Raw genomic sequence first — 17,753 nt, 5'->3', positions numbered from 1 at the left:
CTAAATAAACGACGAAAAACATTTCTAATATGATCGACATTTCTCTTGTTTCTAAACAATTCTTCGATCCACTACGTATTGTAGACTAAAAATCATGCAATACACTATGATTTTTCGCAAATACTGTTAAACATAATTACATAAGATTAAAATAAGTATAAAATGTAGCATAACTTATTCGTTGTACAGAAACAAATGTCATGATAAGGAATCCAAATGATTCATTTTTAAATGCTCAAAACGCAAGAAAATATTTGAAATTTGTAGACTTAAAGATCTTTACATATTCTGTTAAATTATGCTTTCGCACTAATTCTAAACAATCCTCTGAAATAAAGTATTTGTTCAAAAACAACGTCAAATATTTATCAGATCTATAAGTGTTATATACAAACGGTTAACTTTTGGCAACAAATTCGTTACGCGAATTACGTTAATTAATAACTATACGGAAACGCGTTTAATCTATTTTGGTAATTCAATGGATGCAGTTTACAACTATTTATAAATCTAACTTCTAGACAAACTACATAATTATATGTATCGATAATATCATAGTGTAATAAATTTTGATACTAATTACATAGTATCAGATTACAGCAATTAGAAAAAAGAAAACAAAAACAATTAATTTTAGTGCCAGTTGTATATAGACTACTGGTAATATTAAGTATATAAAAACAGATACGTGTATAAAATTTTTGCTCCAAAGACACATCGCTATAGATCATACTAATAATGAAAACGTATTTACTACTGGTAAAACTTTTTATATAATGGAGTTAAAACTGTCTTGTTACGTTTTTTGTATCACATAAATGATATAGAAATATCTACTAATAATAATTTACACTTTTTCATACATATATGCAAAGGTTTTCAAATTTCAAATTGTATTCGCGTTATGTAGATTATGAACTCTACAATATGTAGACACTTTTTTCAATCTAATTAGCACATATTCAAATTCTAAGAAGTACTACGATTTTTCCATTTTTTCTGGTAAATTTAGGGGAAAACAGGAAAACAACACATACAAAAACACTTAGCATCGTAACATCTTATCACTGGATAGCATAATTTCTTGTGTAAGCAAAATATAACAGTTACTTATTCTTTTTTGGCAAAAAATGCGGAAGTCCCTTGGTTTCTTTTTGTTCTTTGTAATACAAATACAAAAAGCTAGCAAAATTTAAATAACTCTCGCTCCGAGATCAAAATGTATAGAGAGATGTAATTTTCTTTAATATCCCCTTGTCGTGTCTGAACCGTTATACCATCAAACCTTCTACTTACCTTGTTATTCGCAATCAACTTTATTACCCTGCAAGGAACTGAAAGACATTTTCGATGTACTCTTCTCTTTCTTTTCTTTACCTAGTATCAGGCTTTTTACGGTTTGCAAATATGTTTTGCAAATTCTTGAAACTCATTCGGGCGGTTGTGACGTATTACTACTTTCATTTCGTCGTTGCAGTCGCTCTGGATGGGAACAGGCTAATTGGCTGAAATCGCGGACAACATCGTTAAAAGTTTCATCACCGCTAATTCCTATTTCCGAATCTTTCATTTCTTCGTTTAAAAGACCAAGTCGTAATCTGAAATCAATCATAATTTAAGATAATACCATATCTTAATATGTTTTACATTGAATACTTACAAAGTAACAATATCAGCATTAGCTTCTTTAACAGCTATTGATAAAGGCTTTATACCACTTTCATCTTCAATATGCTGATCAGCGCGATGCTTTAGAAGTAAACAAACTTGGGCTGTATGACCTAAATTTCAAATTAGCAATACTTACGATTAATTTTCAATGAAATAAGTTGTTTAAAAAACATAAAATATAGTAGTCACCTAATTCTGTTGCCAAATATAATGGTGTTTTTCCATCGGCATCTTGGCAGTTGATACGTGCGCCATTTAGAATGAGATACTCACAGGACATTACAGAACCCTATAATGCGAAAATTTATAAAATTTCAAATTTTCAAATTTTCAATTTTCAAATTTCAAATTTCAAATTTCAAATTTTCAAATTTTTAAATTTCAAATTTCAAATTTTCAAAATTTTAAACCGTAGTTTTTGATACTCACGCTTATAATTGCTTGATGTAAAGCATTACGACCTCTATCGTTAACATTCAACCATGATTTATCAGCACCAGCTGCTAAGGCTGCACACATTACTGGCAAATTGTGCGCTGCAGCAGCTTTATATAATAGCATTTCAGGATGCAAATTCTCGATATCCTCTTCGTCTGTGAATTCCTCATCTTCACCTGCAGTCGAGTCTTGATCTGAACTTAACTCTAAACTATTATCGATCGTTGGCTTTGGTAAATCACATCCAAACATCAGTACATCAGATTCTACCTTCTCTGTACACTGTTTCTCCGTACCAACATCTTTATCTTCTAACTCGTCTTTGACATCGGAAATCTCTGCGTTTAAGGACACTTCGCTTTTCAATGGTAAATCATTTTCCGAGTTACTGGCGGAAATTGTATTGTCTTTTATTTCAGGAATACCAAGTTTACTTTCGCTTAAATCGCTACGTGGTCGTGCTAATATCTTTCCGTACAAAGTGGAATCGTTCTTCAAATCTATATTTGCGCTATCGTCGGAGCTTAAGGAACTTCTCTCAGTTTTCTTTGTTTTGTCGGAACTTAAACTTTCAAACGACGTGTACTTGCTATCATCGGAACTGGTTGAATGTTGACTTTCTTTTACAGAAGATAATATAGTAGTTTTATGATTATTGCTATCAATTTTGTCGCAACTTCGTGGCCTGCGGCGTAATTTGCGGACACTCCATTTGCGAAAGTGCATTTTATCGCGACTCGTATGTTGTCCAGATGAAATCATGTTGCTTAAAGGTTTCACGAATTTACGATCTACGTATTTCGCTCTTATCCAAGCTTCGCGTATGTTACTATCAATGAGAAACGTTTCATTATGGATTTAAATATCTAAGAACTACTATCTATACGCGTAGTTGTTTCAACATACCCATTACACTTTGGTGTAGCTCTAACAATATCAGGAGGTATTGGCAAAGCCTCATAAACATTGTTTACTACAGTATTTCCAAGCTCAGCCATTACTTTTAATATTTCTGGTTCCCAGTCATCTAATGTAAGCGAACGAACTTTACTATAATGAACACCTAAACTTCTATGTACTCCAGAACACTCTGAAAATGATAGAAATTTAAGAAACTTAATATGATTTATTTTATATGATTGTAAAAAGTTACTCACCTATACAAAGTGTGATTCCAAGGTTGATACTGGCCCACCTTGGATTAGCACCACCACAATCACAGCAAGTGTCATTTCCAGAAATCTTTAGGATCTGTTCCCAGACCCTATGATAAAAGAATATCATTTTGTTAGTATTTGTTTGCTTACAATATAACAGTATTCTTTTACCTTGATTTCAGTTTTGTTGGTGGTCTACTTGAACCTCTACTACTTTGCGATTGTGATTCTCGAACACTAACAATAGTACCAGCACCCATACCTCTTTGAATAGCAGCACCAATTGCTTGCTGCATGGCAGTAACCCATGCTAAATATGCTTCTTCACTATCAGCTTGTAATATGTGACTTCTGTAAAGCAGTACATGTTTAGGATATGTACTATTTGTATCTTTATTGCTTACTTACTTTGTAGGGCTCAATACTTCAAAACAATTTCTTCTATCACAGTCAACCACTGGTTTTACAGTACAAAGGCGCAGATCTTCTTCCATGATTGTATAATCGTTATCACCTGTTCGTTTTCTATAAACCAGTTGATGGTCTCTTAAACAAAACCATCTTCTGTTCCATGTCTTAAACGCGTTGCTAGTTCGTTTGAAAAGGTAGCCTTCCATTTTAGGATTGCCGGGTACTGGAGAAGGTATCAAATCCCTGTTTGTTACATAAATATGCCGATTCTCCATTTCCTTCTCGAGTTTAACAGAATCAGCCCTCATTTTAATTAAATTTTCACCAAGATCTTTCAGAAATGGATCTAAATCCTGTGCGAGGTCACTACCCTGATGATAATACGTGATGCACGCATGCATGTAACTAAGTAGAGTACCCAATATTTCGTGTCGTTTGCGTGCTTGTATCATAGTTAATGAATGAATGTAATCCAAAGCAGTGTGCCGAAAACACGAACGTGTAGCCGATAGAATATTAGAAGTTTCCTCATACTCTGCAGGTCTGGACTTTGGAACTTGTGAATTTCTGTTTAAAGCTATATCTAAGTCAGCAGAAATTTTTTCGAAGTAATGACGAGATTCTTTTACCCTCTTGATGTCGCTGTTAAAATAGTATGAATATTACACATACCTAAATCTTGAAATGATGAAGTATGTGATACAGTTGCATGCAATATTATATAATTGAAGTGTTGAATTAAATTTACCTTTTAATGAATGAATTCAGATCTTTAATTACTGTTCTAGATGCTTGATCTAATAAAATAGTGTGAAACTTGTTCATTTCTTGTAAAGCATGAATTAGTTTGTTTAGAAAGGCCATTATCTCAGAGTCATCATTGTAGTATAGAGATAATTCCCACAGACTATTAGCGAATTGGCTGCAAAAGAAATACATACTTTTAATTATATCTAAATGTACGTATATAAATCTAAGTGCAGATTACATAGAAAATATTTTTATGAAGTAACTGCAGTTTGAGCTATTTTAAAATTTATGAAGTATATTTAAAATTATAACAAGCATAAAATAGTTAATATTTTAAAAAAATGTTAATTATTGTATAAAAAGCAGTATAAGAAAGATCTTTGAGTAATGTGTTTCAAGTGTATCATTCTTCATTGTGTTAAACTGGGTGCCATATGTATGAGTCATCCTAACAGAGCTATAATTCATCTGTATTTCCTGATTCCCCTCAATTACTTAGAGTCTTATATCTCTTTTTTCCCCTGAAGTACAATTCACTTGAAATAATTAACATTTTCCCAATTGTATAAATAGTACTACAACTTTGATAAACATAAGTGTTTTACAATCTAACTTAAATTGTTAAAAAATGTCTAGTCCTCAAGAATCTATGATATAGTTTTTTCAACATACCTCTGCTGCCCTATAAAAAGTTTTCCTGTGTCAATCATTTGGCTACAGTTCTTTAACACCTGTGAATTTTTAACAGCTCTTTTTATAAGTTAACTCCATTTTTTCCATAGTATTTTCATAATAAATAATATAAGTAATACAATATTTGCAGATAGACTAGCACCCCAAAGTATTTACGAAACTGCACGTAAATTGCAGCTTCCAAGAATGATTGTTTTCTTGACTGTTCCAATATTATAAGACACGACAAAAGGAAAGTATATCACTCTGATAAAGACTAGGAATAATCAACCATGTTTTGTCTCATTCTACTTTCTCCATTTCCAAACATATTATACATACAATGAGTGGTCAAACTCTTGAGAGCATAATCAAATGCTTGGAAGTGCTACAACTATAATGCAATTCATCTAGCATAAACACCTTGTCTAACTTCTGTTCAAGTAGATCAACGTTTGCTTCCACTTCCTCGATGCAGGATCTGTAAAAAAGGACGGGAAGATTTTTAAGCTTTCCCGATGCTTGACTCATAATAATCAACACAGCGCAATCAATGCAGTCTCGTCATCGCGATGCATAGTGTAGCGTGTGACGGAACAAGAGAGAAAACAGAGTATCGCCAGACCATAAGTTTAACCAATTCTTACCGAAACTTTGGCGTGTCTCGCAAACATTCCTCGAACTCAATTAAAGGCTTCATTTTGTACTATCCGTTGCGTGGAATTTTCAAGCGCAGTATCGTCCGACGACCTGCAGTCTTGAAATATTTCCGTTCACTATTTTCCATCAAACGGCACGATCATTTGGAAAGACTATTAACATAAACCGTTCGCACTCGCGGAGAACATGCATTCCCCTCTCTTCTGTCAAACGGATGCAATTGCAGTGAAGTTACTCTCGGTTCTGCACTATGTTTCCACCAGTGCCTGCAACATTCCCATAACGTGCGAGAACTTCAGAAAGAAGTTATTGATTCTCTCTAAATGCATGCTTGAGGTGTTTTCCTTTTAATGTCGTTTTTATACGATGCCTTATCGTTTCTCTCTATTACATCCGCCCATTTCGCGGATTTGTGAGTCGTTTCTTTCTGAAAGTTCTGTTTCATGGATGGTCAGGTAGAACCTGCATCATTGTATTTCCATACTTGCAGACATTCGAAGGCATATTCAGTAGAAAAGGCTATTCGGTATTTGTAAACATCGACGAAAGTAAGTTCTAATTATGTCATAGTAGATTTTCATATTGGATTGAGTTCCCTGATTGCAACATGTGTCTTCATAATCTGTAATATTTGTTCCTTTGAAGCATATATCTTGGAGAGTCGTTTTCTAACCTTTCTCTTGGTTATTGAACTCATTTTTACAAGGTCTGTTGTAATTGATGATATGTAATATTAATTGATTGACAAAGCTTTTTTTGAGAAACTTAACATCGTCGATTTTTTGATATTATACATTATCAGTTATGACATAGCCTGTGCATTATGTGAAATACATTTTAAAGGCATTTCATTAAGTTTGCAACATATCTGCTTATTCTTTAAGTAATAGAGAAATAGGCATTTGTTACAAGCTAATATTTGTTTGGTAGGACCAAAATGACCAGTGGAACTACCACTGAAAAGGCAGCTAGTAACCCTTTAGAGCAGTTTGTGCTGCTTGCGAAAACTGCTAAAGGAGCTGCCGCATTGGAGCTTATAAGGCAAGCGGTAGAAACACCAGGTGTTCATGTCTTTGGGGAATTATTAGATATGCCCAATATCAAAGAGCTAGAAAATGGACCTTATGTTCAATATTGGAATACCTTGAATTTGTTTGCTTATGGCACGTATAAAGAATATTTGGAAAATAAGGACAAAGTTCTGGAATTGACACCTGTTCAAAAGAAGAAACTCCAGCATTTAACAATAGTTACATTAGCCACAAAGTCCAGATGTATACCATATTCTGTTCTGTTGGAGGAACTAGATATAAAGAATGTTAGAGACTTAGAGGACTTAATAATTGAGGCCATATATGCAGATATAATCCATGGCAAACTAGATCAAAAGAATTCACAGTTAGAGGTAGATTATGCTGGCTTAGGAAGAGATGTCAGACCCAGTGATACTGGTGTGGTAGCTGAAACATTAGCTGCTTGGGGTCAAGCTTGTGATACAGTGTTAGCTTGTATCGAGGAACAAGTTACAAGAGCCAATGTCGAGAAGCAGAAAGCTACTTATCATAAAGAAAGAATACAAAGAGATGTAAGTTTTTTATAGAGTGCAGTAAATAACAAAATTCTGTTGAATTTTGTGCTATGAGCCTTTAATTTTTCTGTAGATTGCTAATATTAAAAAGTCACTTGCTGCGCAAGCTGGAGGGGGTGGTGTACAGGAAGCGGATATGGCCAGTGGTACTTCGAGTGCAGGAGGAAGTGAATCTGGTAGAGAAGCATTATCTGTTCCTCCAGATCCAAAAAAGAAGCAACAGAAGGTCAAAGGTATTAAAGGCGGTAAGTTCTGGAAGATATGAATTCAGTTACTTTTATTGTGAGAAATGTATCCTAGTGATGACAGGATATTAGTATGTTACCCCTAATCTGCATTCATCAATTTTCAAAATTCTTATAATCCTAAGTTAATATAAACGAATGATGGCTAATGTGACTGAGGAGTATCACTGCAAAGGGAGAGAAATTTATTGCCACATTTGGGCATGTATGCATTTTGAAGGGATTGAATTAATTGGATAGAACAGGATCTTGTAAATACAGTTATAGAATTATAAATTATTGTTATATTTGTTTGATAATGATAATATTTATTAATATGAGAAATTTGTTATATTGAATTGAGAAATTTTTTCAAATTTTATGAAATATTATAACTATATACGAATTTACTGAGTACTCCCTGTATAAGGCACAACTGAAACTGACAAGTGCATGAAAATATTAAAATAGATTAGATTTGTAGACCAAAGAGAGGGAATTTATAAAATGCATTTTGTGCATTATATTTGGCCTTACGTTTTGAGTCAGTATTATTATCAGGTTTATAATCTATAATTACCAGTGATAAAGTAGGGTATCTTTTCGCTTAGAGAATTTATATTCGTTACTGTTAAGCGGTGTACGAATTTCCAAGCATGAGATAGATTTCTTATATGCACAATATAGTTAGCTGAGCTTACGAAAATTACCGAGAGATTGTCTATTTGTTTATTATCAGCTCTTTAAGATAGGTGTAAAAATGGTATTCGTGTTACGGAAACCGCAAACATATTGTGATTATCTTCACATCGAGAATATAAAACTGATGAACGTTTTTCATATAAGGAAGGAACAAAAAATACAAAGTTTTATAGATAAGCTTCCGAATTTTGTAACTTAGCATGTACAAGAGTCTTCAGTCAGACCAAAGATTTTATACTTTGTGTTGTAAGGTGTAAACGATAAAAAGCAGGGTTCGCCGGTTTTATAGGCAGGTCTGATGTAACAATTGCTGTGAATTGCACGTTTATCTTTGTATCTGTGCCTATACGATCGTCATTATCGAAAATGACGGTGCATCCAGCGTGATGAGTTGCTTACACGCGTCTATTGAGCAGTATTGATCTTTTTTACCACTTGCGTTCAATTCGTACCGTTTCCTTTTTCTAACGAGAATCCGTAGTCATGAGATGGAATAACGATATGAAGCGTAACTAGTCCGATTGATCATTGTTGAAAGGAAAGGCTGTATGTTTAGGAGAATGTAACGGTATACGAATCGACTAGTTAGTAAACAAGAATATGTCAGTCGAACTTGAAAGCGTTGTAATTGCTAATGGAATAAAAAGATAATTTATTTTAGCGAGGCTTTTCTATTTTTCTGCACCCTTCGACGCCTCTCCTTTACTTTGTCTGTGAATCGGCCCATCAAAACGCTTAGACTGAACTAGTTTCTGTTTTATAGACACCTTCATTAGCAAAGGATGAAATAGCGAGAGTTTAGTGATCCCATTAGCTGCCATTCGATTCATCAATTCATCTTACTCTCATTTCTAGCAAAATATCATGATTATTTTTCCGAATCAACTATTGCCTATTTAATTTCCGCCTGTAGTGCCTAAGAAAGTGTGTGTGTATGAGATACCAGTCACAAATGATACGCCTAATCGGGATTTTCAGGATCCACTAATCCGGTAAAGCACCTTGAACTCAACGATTAGTCAAAGCGAGAGGCTCCACTTAGGTGAAACTTCGTGTGGCGTATCACCAACTTGATCGGACTCTGTCGGTCTGTCTGTGTGTCTCTCTCTACAATTATTGACGAAATGCGTCGCATCTGTCACCTCTGTAAATTTTGTACTTTTTTTGGGAAAATAAAACGCATCCTAAAACTATCTCACGCTTATTGTAAGATTCTACTATGTAAGATTCTACTATTATGCTATATAGGTACAAAGTTGGAGGGGGGAATAACAATACGAGGGAATAATTTTGTAATGGAGTTTATTCATACTTTTCTTTCTTTTGCTTGCTTTGAACGAATACATCGTGTTATCACTTAAACTTGTGTCTCTACCTTAGCGTTCGTACGTATTTAAAATAGCCTTGGATCGTGACAGTTTAATCGTGATTAATTGTCATTGCATTACCTTTTTGGAATTTTCGCCGCGCCATTTGTTCCGTCTTTTTCGAACCCTTAAGTCCTATCGAACGTTACGTCTAAATTGGTTCCGTATGAACTAACACTTTTGGTTTTCATGTCTCGCAGTGTACACGTTGCTTATATGTACAGTCGTACGTTTAGTGTATATACACATGTTTAAAACGCACATTTTGGAAATACTCAAACATATTTGCGTTTAAGTTATTTCACTTGGCCAGATGTCGCTTTGGAACTAAATCATTGCTGGTCGATTTTCAAATGTTTTCTAAAATTATTTTGAATACAATCTTGTGTTGGTTTGAACATGATATATTTTAAGTAAAGAAGTGCAAGATTTTGGAGAGCCAGACAATGGATACTGGGCTCAGTTGTACCCAAAGTTTGGCAAAAAGTATTCTCAGTAAAAATTTAGGAAGTTTAATTAGGTAGGCGATACCTTTAGAATAAGTAAATGGAAAAGAGTTTTCGACGTATGTTTTCTACAAAAATTGCTTTCCATATTTTGATAAACGTATTTCGCTAATTGCAAAATCGACTCTTATGTAAGAACGAAGTATTCGTGGTAGTGATAAGGTTTGATACTTATTTCTGCGTAACTATCGCTATCAAGAAACAACTACATACGAGTTAAAGTGGATATGTTTGTCGCAGATTTACATTTAGTCGCATCTACACGAGAAAAATTTACAATATTTAAAACATTTGTATGTACATCAGATCTTATGGGACATCTCGTTAATTCCCATTCAAAGATTAAGCATTAATGTTAAGTTAAAATTAGAGTAACTAGGTCTTACGAGAAAACATTCGAGCGCGCAAACGTTGCGTTTTTTTTTCAATTCTACGTTTAGCAATTCCTATAGTCTGCAGAGAAGATTCGAAAGGAAGAAGATTCCTAAGAGTCTACGTTTGTGTGATTACACGTTGAAAATTTTAAATGAGTATTTAATAAATTCGAATATTAAACTCTTGCTTCGAATAACTTACGTCTTAAAGTTTTACGTGATATTTACAGAAAAGAGTTTCTATGTACAGAAAATCCCACAGTATGATATCACTTATCGAACAACTGTTTCATTTTATTTTTTTTACAAAAAATACAGTTACTGATAGGGGATCGGCCTTTTTGAATGCGATCGTTTATATTTGGCGACGATCTACTAGGGTTTTCTGTCTTCACAGAACGATGAACTCGGTCATATGTACAATTACTTTAGTTAACGAATGAGCGATCCGCGTTAACGTGCACGTTGAGTATGGCGGTGTATGTACAAAAAAGACTCACGCAATTTCGTCGTGATTGTTACATGCATTATGTTATGATCACAGAAGAAACCAGAGCAATTTTTAACACGCGACTTAATAAGAAACTTGCAATCGATGATTATGCATCGGCATCACATACAGTGCAATTTCGCGTATCTAACGTCTTTACGTCTTAACGTCTCGTGTATTTATTTTTGTAACCATCCATACATACTCAATTTATTTCCCAATACTCTCTAGATCAATAAAACGTTCCTTCAGAATTGAATTCCCAAAGTATTCTCGTAGTTACCCCATATGTACACGAGACGAACTTTTCTAAATACATGGTATTCGCGACACACGGCAGCACAATTTATACGATTTACGCCACAAGTCACCATATGTGTTTTAATATCGCTCGAAGCGTAGCTTTAAAGACAATTAACATTCTGCGCGATTTTCCATCAACCACCTTGACGTATATTTAATTGTATTTACAAAATATCGAAATTTTAGACTACCACAGGTTTCTTTGAAATCGGCTTCAAATTCGCAGACAAAATGGCAGATCCTGCAGAAGCTTCCTGCTATAAGGATACGTCTGCTTGATTCACTGGTCCATTTCCTATCCTCGCGTTGTTGTTCAAGGGTTTCGTTGTAGTGGTGTTCTCTTTCGACTCTTTATTTGTCACCACAGTATTTGAGTCCTTATCATTGTTACTCGATGTTTGAGTTGATCTCGAGACCACCGTAGGCGGAGGTTTGCCATTCTTCTGATCTTTTACCTCCATCTCAAAATCTAGAAACAGATCAAAATTATATGTTGTATCCACGTTTTTGCGAATTAAATAGTACGTCAGGATTCTAGTTAAGAACTTCTTCTATACGCGTAGAAACATAGTGTGTTATTCAAAATTGTTTTTTGTAAACTGTTGCTCGCAGATGCTCGCCCGCGGCAATTCACGTGAAGATTAGAGACGTGAAATCACTCGGTTTTTGTTGCGACGCTTAATTAAAAAGCTCTGTTGATAACTACGTATAAGCGGAAACTCGAGGCGAGTTAAATTAACGAGATACGAGGTCATAAAGAGAGCTTCACGTAGTCTGTTTATAATCCCTAAAAAATTTCTGAAAATTTAGTTGTAGATGAGTATAAAAATGTAATTTTGTGAAGGCTTTGAAATTTTCGTGTATTTAATTCGTTCTTAATTACTTTCAACCTTTAATTTTTTGCAATTTAAATTCTACTTTCAAGAAATTTGTGTGCTACTTGTCTCCAAGCACTTACATTCACTTTGCGTGGAACAGTCGATGGTAGTGATAATGTGCTTCTTAACAGTTTTGTTCTGATCGCATGTGGCTGCAGTCAGAGTGATCGGAGCCATCATACTCGATGCATTTGTTGCGGTGACCGCTGAGCTTTTCGTTGTACTGTACCTAGCTGGCATCATGCTTTGACGAACGTTCCTCTCAGGTCGGATTAAAATGATATATAGCTGTTAACGAAAAAGAACAAGTAAATATGTAATATATTTCCTTCGTATATGCCTTATCTCGCGTTACCTTTGGACTGAAGAGACACGCTATAGTAACGGACGCAGAAAGACTTATGGTGACTGACATGGAAGTAATTCTTAACGCCACATTGTTCCCTGTACCGAAGTATAGAGGCACGAACGCTAGCCATATCACGCACGTAGTATACATGGTGAAACCTGAAGAGAAAATTCGGAATTTGTTCCATAAGATTGTAATATCCACACAATACTATAGAAGATTAAAATTAGATAAATTTTGAAAGAAATTTCATCGATGATCTACCAAAAAATCTAAAAGTACATATTATTTTTTTTCTTAAGAATCGATTATTAATTAACATATCTACCGATATGTTTGCTCTCGTTGAAAGCTTCCGGTATCTTCCTGGTGAGAACTGCGTAAACCGTGCACACAACTATCAGCATGATAGGATAAGCGAAGGCAATCATGTAGCTGGCATCGACGTAACTATTGCAAACGAGTAAATTATCCTCTCTGGTAGGATAGTGGTGCATCGCTTTCGCGGGGTCGATTATCATCCATACGCCATTGATTAATATTTGCACGAATACCAGGCCGGAACAAATGATGAGCTGCGACCGTGGTGATATGAAGGATGGCCTTTTGGCGCTGTGTTTGCTCGCGTTGAAGATCCGTGATATTCGATTTGTTTTTGTTAAAAGGGCAGCATAGACGACGGTGAAACAGAAGCCTGCAGCAAATCTATCAAACAGTGCGAAAAATATCCTTTGACATATCGATCATTTTTTTCAAACTTTTATATCCATTCAATGATGTGAAACTTCTAAAATTTCTAAAATCTTCAACATTTTTATTAAATTTTTTAAAATTCGACTCTAAATTCAATTCATTTAGAGACGGAAGTACATATGAAGAGATTTCGTTCTGTATTAAGAGTTCAGTTATCCCAAAGGAATTATATTTTATTCTGTTCCAACCAGCTTGTGCACTACAGACATTGATACACAACGATATTTGAGAGATTGGAGAAGCAGGTGCAAGTTCCCTTCTAATAGATTCCGCTTTATATTCTTCTTCTGATTCCCCGTAATTGAATCTCTCGTAATTCACTTCCCGATGAAATTTCGCTTCACGACTTTACCAGCTTTACCTCGATCGATCATGTATTGCGTTTCAAGTTAATATCTTGGCTATTCGCGAGACCTGACGCGGGGGCTCGTTTCGAGGCAGAAAATTGGATTCGTCAAACAGCCCAACTGGGGGCGCAACTCTTGACAGGAAAAAATGGTATACGTTATGCATGGACTTAAAGGTTCGAACCTGACCAGTGGCCAAGCTTTCAAGGGCTAGTCCAAGGGCTACATAAACCAAGTAACACTGTGCTCATTGCAAACGTTCAATCTCTTACCTTTGAATGCCACAAACGATATCTGTCGGTCTAAGCACCAGGGCGAACGTAACCAGATAACAGAGCAAAATTCCAGAGAGGAGAACGTAGGACAGCTCACGGCCCGATGCACGAACCACAGGCGTATCGTTGTGCTTCAGGAATACGCCGCACACAAATAGTGTTATCTGCTCACGTACAAGAGATTTTTTGCGTTAGTGTCTCGCATTTCCTCGTTACTGCTTATTCTTTTTAAGGTTCATATCGAACGTTTACGTGCTAACGACAGAGAGGACTTGTGGTCGATTAGGATACCTGAGGACCGGAGGTTGAAACAAGTGGGTGATTATCTTTGTAGTGGTTACGCTTGGAATCTATTGACCGAGTGGAATTGTGTACCTTACAGGAATTTCTTTGATGACTTAAGCAAAGAGGAATTTAGTAATTGTTAAGGTACTGAAAATCTGAAGTTTATTATTCGGCGTCTCTTATTTTTCCAAAGAAGTTTTAAGATATAGTATTTTACTTACTTGAAATGAAAAACAGGTTTAAGTGGAACATAGGTTGTTTGAAATTTATAGAATTTATTAAATAAAAAATGTGACGAATGCCTATGTCCTTGTCGCCGCCAAGATTTTTTAATTACAACTTCTCTAATTTTGGTCACTTTTTGAATACGTGGAAATACTTGCCAGAATTCCTGTGGCGGAAAAGGACATTGCTCCTATTGCCCAACCACTTTCGGGTCGCAGGAATTCCTCTGGGATGTCACGACAAGTAGAATGCGTCTCGTCTGGCACAGTACCTTGTCGACAGGGAATACATTGTGTCTCGTCTTTGGGATGCCGGATCTGTTTAACAGATGTTTGAATTTCGCGTAAAATTCGTCTAGGTCTCTTTACTTTATTCCTTGCGGTTACGCGTAAGACAGATTGTTTAAAGAGAACATTCTTTAAAAAATTGAAGAAAACGAGCTTCAAAGGTGCTTCCTATGCAGCTGAGAAATTTCGCCAAGGCGTGTTCTCATTTTCTCAAGAAAGATCGGAGGCGAAATAAAAGAGCAACCTTGTAAGGAGTCTTTAAAAAGCAGAAGTTAAGAAATTAGTTTTCTGGCAGTAAATTTTAGAAGAATGTCTTACACAATTGTGATCCTTCTATTTTAAAAAGTTCTACGTTTTAAGAACTCGATATTTGTACAATTTATATGCAAGTCACGTGAATTCTACAATAATCTCATTTTTTGTAATATCTCATACGAATCCCATCGACCGGTAGGAAAGTATTTAGAGCGAAATGACTGAAGTAACACGCTTGAACGACATCACGTACCTGATACTGAGTACAGTTGAAGCAGTGCCAACAGCATCTCTCGCCTTCGACGTATTTCTTAGCCTGGCCGACCTCGCAGGGTAAAGAACATACGCTTTCAGGCGGTTGAGGATGTTTAAGTTTAAATTGGATCTCTGCAAGGAATATGCGAGTAGGTAGCAAACAGAAGCTACGTCCAATTTTGAACGAAAAATAAGGGAAAAGAGGGTACAAGAAGGGGGCTTACCCGAACTGTTTAGTCGCAATTCACCCTCGAGGTATTTACCGACTCGGACCCACTTGTACTTGCCGGGCTCCGTCTGCTTGAAGTGGATGATATTGTACCTGGCTGGACCGTCCCCGTTCTTGTCGAATTTGAACTTGTCGCCGCTCAGACCTGAAACATTTGCAGCCCGATGGAAATGGTATTTGTAAAATCTCGACTTTCCTTATGTTGTAGGATGTCTCTGTATATTCACAAAATTACATCGCAGTTTCGGGGATTCGGGGATTAGAAGCTTCAAAGGATATTTGTCGTCGAGCTCACCTTCGAAATCCACTTTTCGGAGGTACTTCAGAAGCTCTGTACCCTTAGTTGGTTTCATAGCGTCACAAAGTCCTGGTTTTCCGTAACAAAGGTCTCTGTGCATGTCTCTGAGAGCCGGAAGGAAATCGATACGGTTAGCGGGGGATATTTGCCACGTTTAAGTTCATTGTTGAGTTTGAATCGATTACCGAAAAGCGTAGGCGAACGCCATGACTGCGTCGGAGACAAATTGCAGTTGGTCCTCAAACGCTGTGTTCTGTTTTGTCAGACGCTCTTTCGTCGTGCAGGGTTTCGTGTATTTTTTATTGTACGGTGTCCTAGAGGAATTTGGGTACCGACACTGAAAATGGTCCTCCCAGAATTCTGAAATCGTTCACGTTAAGTCGAGTTAATCGTAAATCTTGAAATTTTAAGGACTTCTAATTGGTGAGGAAGCGCCTGATATTTCGTTCAAAGAGTTTTCTCGATAAATTGACTGTCAAGCTTAACGATAGATTGGTCTGACGCCCTATAGTTGCGGTTTCAGAAGTTGGAACTAGCCATAAAGTTTAACGAAGCTCGCGTGTTCTAGTCGTTTCGCTTACCGACGAACCAAGGATTCCTTCGGTTGTTCTCGACGGTCAGATTGAGGAAGTACTCCTCGAAACCCTTGACAGGATTGGCTTGAGGTTGAACCGATAGAGTGCCCTCCACTTCCGGCTCGTTACCATTACTAACCAGCCCTCTGGCGCTCCATCCGTCGCTGCCGATCCACGAAAACGCACCGGTTGCATTGCAACGTCTAACTGCTCTCATAACTCCGGCAACTTCTTGATCTGACCCGAATATGATGCAACCTGTAGGAAATTACCACCGATCAAGGAAAAGTTAATTAACTCTGTTGGAACTTCGGAGGTTTTGCGCATTCCCACGTTTCTCGGAATTTATTCTATTTGTCTTCATTTGTTAATACTTCAAGCGTTGATATATCTGTGGAGGGACTCAAGTTTTCTTCGTAAAGAAAAATTGGTGAGACGGGAGTAATTAAATACATGCATACTAATTATCCTGCAGTTGGTTTTTTAAATCTCTCGTTAATGAGATCCAGAGTCATGAATTATAAGGAAGTTAGTGAGTGTATTTCCCGCGTTACTTAATTTTTACCAAGTACTAGTTTCAATTCAGAACTTCTAATTTTTGGAAAAAGTGTTTGCTTCTCTAAAAGTAAGGGAACATCAAACACTTTTGCCTAATTCATTCCAATTTTTATACACTGTTTTATGATGATTGACCTCTCTGAAAAACGAAAGAATGTGTTAATTAATTTCTATGTAAGTGGATTCATTGGAAAGTGGAGTCCATATAGATTTTATGAAGTGCCAATTAAATTGTAGCAACTTTAAATTGTGATTTCTTTACTTGAAAATTCATTCTTTATTTATTTCTTTTTAACAGAATAGTTTTCACGTTTTTAGTCTTCGTTGGATCAGCAACTTTAGTTTTTTACGTCTATTCTTAACTCAGATTTTAGTGAAAGTTTGTTTAAAACTGACACGTTTAGTTTAAAGACTCCTTGCTTTAAAGGGGCACCATCGTTTCACTTTCCAACAGTCTGGTTCAATAAGCAAGAAGCGTTTGCGAGGCGCACAGCTTTCTTTTTATGCAAATTGAACCATCGGACACCTCCGAAGGTCTGTTCCCATTTCTGTGCTTATTTCTACTCTTCCCGCTTTCCTCCTCGTATCCTCGACCTTGCGTTTCACTTTATACGGTGCACTGCTTCTTGATGAAGTCCCATGTAGTCTAGATTCCCACACGAAATAATCTTGCGACTTTTACAGCGAGCAACCAAGCGTTTTACGAGAGTTTTTCAATAAAAAGCTCGATACTTTTAATCCGTTTCGAATCGACGACAGATATAGACTCTCTGGATCGGGAATCTTCCCTCAGATCGGACTTAATAACAAGGGCATTTCAATATTGTAGCCGCCGCGTGAAATGAGACGAACTCCTTGAAGTTGAAGAGCA

The 17,753-nt window shown here is 36.2% G+C and overlaps 3 protein-coding genes across 5 annotated transcripts in view; 1 reads left to right on the top strand and 2 right to left on the bottom strand.

The window, feature by feature from the left end:
* Positions 1 to 705: 705 nt before the first annotated feature.
* Cenb1a (Centaurin beta 1A) lies at positions 706 to 5,950 on the bottom strand. Its single transcript, XM_076384245.1, has 12 exons — positions 5,747 to 5,950; positions 5,523 to 5,580; positions 5,100 to 5,158; positions 4,426 to 4,599; positions 3,675 to 4,319; positions 3,438 to 3,617; positions 3,267 to 3,373; positions 3,016 to 3,199; positions 2,101 to 2,938; positions 1,861 to 1,960; positions 1,661 to 1,781; positions 706 to 1,598 (listed from the first exon to the last, which is right to left on the bottom strand). Exons 1-12 carry the CDS (start codon positions 5,797 to 5,799, stop codon positions 1,430 to 1,432), a joined length of 2,688 nt encoding a protein of 895 aa, XP_076240360.1. The 5' UTR covers positions 5,800 to 5,950; the 3' UTR covers positions 706 to 1,429.
* Positions 5,951 to 6,057: 107 nt separating this feature from the next.
* Positions 6,058 to 9,466, top strand: Csn7 (COP9 signalosome subunit 7). 2 transcript variants are annotated; one of them, XM_076384608.1, is made up of 4 exons: positions 6,058 to 6,307; positions 6,690 to 7,344; positions 7,421 to 7,592; positions 9,252 to 9,466. In XM_076384608.1, exons 2-4 carry the CDS (start codon positions 6,697 to 6,699, stop codon positions 9,290 to 9,292), a joined length of 861 nt encoding a protein of 286 aa, XP_076240723.1. In that variant the 5' UTR covers positions 6,058 to 6,307; positions 6,690 to 6,696; the 3' UTR covers positions 9,293 to 9,466. The 2 variants fall into 2 exon arrangements, with proteins under 2 accessions (XP_076240723.1, XP_076240724.1); XM_076384609.1 differs by lacking the exon at positions 6,058 to 6,307 and adding an exon at positions 6,358 to 6,465.
* A 1,403-nt stretch (positions 9,467 to 10,869) lies between these two features.
* Positions 10,870 to 17,753, bottom strand: part of Glurb (metabotropic glutamate receptor B) — a 114,419-nt gene continuing 107,535 nt past the window's right edge. For both annotated transcript variants that reach the window (XM_076384605.1, XM_076384606.1), the window contains exons 5-15: positions 16,331 to 16,582; positions 15,935 to 16,109; positions 15,747 to 15,853; positions 15,447 to 15,596; positions 15,221 to 15,354; positions 14,584 to 14,742; positions 13,913 to 14,079; positions 12,869 to 13,245; positions 12,547 to 12,698; positions 12,272 to 12,479; positions 10,870 to 11,782 (exon numbers count right to left, since the gene is read on the bottom strand). In XM_076384605.1, coding sequence (XP_076240720.1) covers positions 11,571 to 11,782; positions 12,272 to 12,479; positions 12,547 to 12,698; positions 12,869 to 13,245; positions 13,913 to 14,079; positions 14,584 to 14,742; positions 15,221 to 15,354; positions 15,447 to 15,596; positions 15,747 to 15,853; positions 15,935 to 16,109; positions 16,331 to 16,582 — 2,093 coding nt within the window. In that variant the 3' untranslated portion in view covers positions 10,870 to 11,570. The remainder of the gene's footprint in view (positions 11,783 to 12,271; positions 12,480 to 12,546; positions 12,699 to 12,868; positions 13,246 to 13,912; positions 14,080 to 14,583; positions 14,743 to 15,220; positions 15,355 to 15,446; positions 15,597 to 15,746; positions 15,854 to 15,934; positions 16,110 to 16,330; positions 16,583 to 17,753) is intronic.

This window comes from Calliopsis andreniformis, chromosome 9, assembly GCF_051401765.1.
Source record: "Calliopsis andreniformis isolate RMS-2024a chromosome 9, iyCalAndr_principal, whole genome shotgun sequence".
Taxonomy (NCBI): Eukaryota; Metazoa; Arthropoda; class Insecta; order Hymenoptera; family Andrenidae; genus Calliopsis; species Calliopsis andreniformis.
Note: the sequence above shows the minus strand (reverse complement) of the source record. Positions and strands in the feature narration are given on the sequence as shown.